Source organism: Mus caroli, chromosome 19 (assembly GCF_900094665.2).
Source record: "Mus caroli chromosome 19, CAROLI_EIJ_v1.1, whole genome shotgun sequence".
NCBI lineage: Eukaryota > Metazoa > Chordata > Mammalia > Rodentia > Muridae > Mus > Mus caroli.
The window spans coordinates 3,112,026-3,114,390 of record NC_034588.1 but is presented as its reverse complement, the minus strand read 5'-3'; the positions used below and the strand labels follow the sequence as shown (position 1 = coordinate 3,114,390).

General features: G+C 52.6%; 1 protein-coding gene across 2 annotated transcripts in view; it reads right to left on the bottom strand.

Moving 5' to 3' along the window:
* Positions 1-685: 685 nt before the first annotated feature.
* Cdc42bpg (CDC42 binding protein kinase gamma) overlaps positions 686-2,365 on the bottom strand; it is a 20,638-nt gene continuing 18,958 nt past the window's right edge. For both annotated transcript variants that reach the window (XM_021152062.2, XM_021152063.2), the window contains exon 37: positions 686-1,813. In XM_021152062.2, the coding sequence (XP_021007721.1) occupies positions 1,757-1,813 (57 nt within the window). In that variant the 3' untranslated portion in view covers positions 686-1,756. The remainder of the gene's footprint in view (positions 1,814-2,365) is intronic.

The window sequence follows — 2,365 nt, the reverse complement described above, 5'->3', positions numbered from 1 at the left end:
GAACTGTCCTTGCAGGTGGTGGTGAAGCACCATGGGATTGCCGGAAATTGAACTCAGATCTTTCAGAAGAACAAGCAGTGCTCTTACCCACTGAAGCATTTCTTTAGCCCCTGACATCCAATCTTGGAGCCACAGACCAGGGGTCTGGGAAGACGGACGGCTGGGCTGGTGAAATGCCTCTGTGCAAGCCTGGGAACCTGAGCTTGGTGCCTAGAGCACAGGTGAGAAAGCAGCTGGGGTGGAGCTTAGAATCCCAGCTCTTCAGAGGGGAGAGCAGATGCCTGGGACGGTTCAGCATGGCTAAGGAGAGAACCCATCTCATAACCCAACGTGGCTGGGTGTAGGGGCACACATGTTTAATTCTATCAGAGGCTTTTTGAGGCATTTTGAGGTAATCCTGGTCTACAAGGTGAGTTCCAGGCTAGCCACAGAGATACATAGTTAAGACTCTGTCTCAAAAACAAAAACATGGCCAGCAACCAAAACCAACCAATGAGCCGAGCAATAACCAAAACCTGCCCCAATCACAGCTCCCGGAGACCATCCAAAGTTGCCCTGTGGTCTTGTTGAGGGCACACAATGCTCGAGAGGCCAGCTCTCAACTGTCCGCGATCCCCACCACTCCTCCTCCTTCCACACTCCATTTTTGCACAGCAAGACATACCTAGGCAAGGAGACAGCAGCTTATAAAGTTGGCTTTATTGGTTCTTGTCACATCATGGAGCATCGGAGCCTATCCCTCCCAGGAACATGGCGTTTAAAGAGATAAATACTTCTTTCACTCCCCACCCTGTAGCAGGGTGAGGTTTAATAAAAATAGCAATATAATAACAATAATAGTGACTGTGATCAATAATAAAATGCCCCCTATGTTCCCCTAATACACTTGGTAGATTGAAGCTTCCAGAAAAGGACCCCTCTTGCTGGGAAGGGCCAAAGTGTGCCTGGAGATCTTTAGTGGTCCCCGCAGGGTGACTATCTCCCACCAAGAAGCCCTTATAAATACCCTCCCATCCCCTCCCTGCCTAGGAACCATTTTTCCTGGACGGATAAGCTAGCAATGGTCCTGCTCTCAATCTCAAGCCCCATCCCAGAGAAAAGTTCTCGGGTCTGGGTTCTCCCCTGGCTCACTCTCCCTCCCCTCCTCTCTCAGGCATCCTCCTCATCACATGTTTTGGCCTTCTCTCTTCTTTTCAGGTTAGCATCCATCTTCTGATTACATCACCTCCTCTTCCCTCCCTTTGCTCCGGCGCTGCCTTCTCCCCTCTCTCACTTGCCTCGTTCCCCCTTTTCTATCCTTTCCCTGCCAATCAGAGCCCATATCCCAGCCTGACCCTGAGCAGAGACTTGCATGTTCCACGTCTGCCTCAGCCTGGGCCAGGCTGCACAGACAAGACACCAGCATACTCCCAAGGACCTGCCCCTCCATTCCTCATCCTGACTCCTAACAGCTTCCCTGGGACTGGCCCTGTGAAGCACAGCTTTGGCACAATCTTCCCTGGGCACCAGAGCCACGGCACTCCCAGAGGCCCGTGTAGGCCTGTGTTGGAAGCCTAGGGGAATAGCAGGAATGGGGCAAGGAGTCAGACCTCTATTCCTGGGGACCCAGGCGTGCCGTGCTCTTACCCCTCCACCCAGGCTCTCCCTGAGTCTGAATTTCAGCACATCCCGGACCAGCCGGAGTATGGCATCCTGTAAGCTCTTTGCTTCCTCATTCCTTCTGTCTTGGGAATGGGGTGGGCACTGCCAGAGGGCATCAGGGGGAGCTCTCTGACTCAGGATCTGGAGGGAGACTTCGGGGCCGTTCTGAGACCTGGAGGGAAGAACAGGACGTTAGATGGGAAAAGGGACAGAGGTCTCAAAGGACCCAGCGCTTGCAGTAGCAGGACCCTAGAGGAAACTACACTGAAGGTGTGGGGGAAGAGTCCTCCTAGAATCCAAAACTGCAGCAAGCAAACCCAGGGTCTTGGTTGTTCACTCCATCCCGTATTCAGCCAAAACCATGTTTTAGCGCAGGCAGAAAAATGAAAACTGACCCCAACCACCATGGACACCCCCTGCCCCAGCTGAATGAAAGACAAGCTTAGAGGACAGGCCTCAGCAACCTGGGTGTGGGGCGCATGCGCATGCCTGCAATCCCAGCACTCAGAAGGCAGAGGCAGGCAGGAGAACCACATGTTCAAAGCTAGCCTGAGCTACATGAGACCATTTTTATTTTTTTGGTTTTTTTGTTTTTTTTGTTTTTTCGAGACAGGGTTTCTCTGTATAGTCCTGGCTGTCCTGGAACTCACTTTGTAGACCAGGCTGGCCTCGAACTCAGAAATCCGCCTGCCTCTGCCTCCCGAGTGCTGGGATTAAAGGCGTG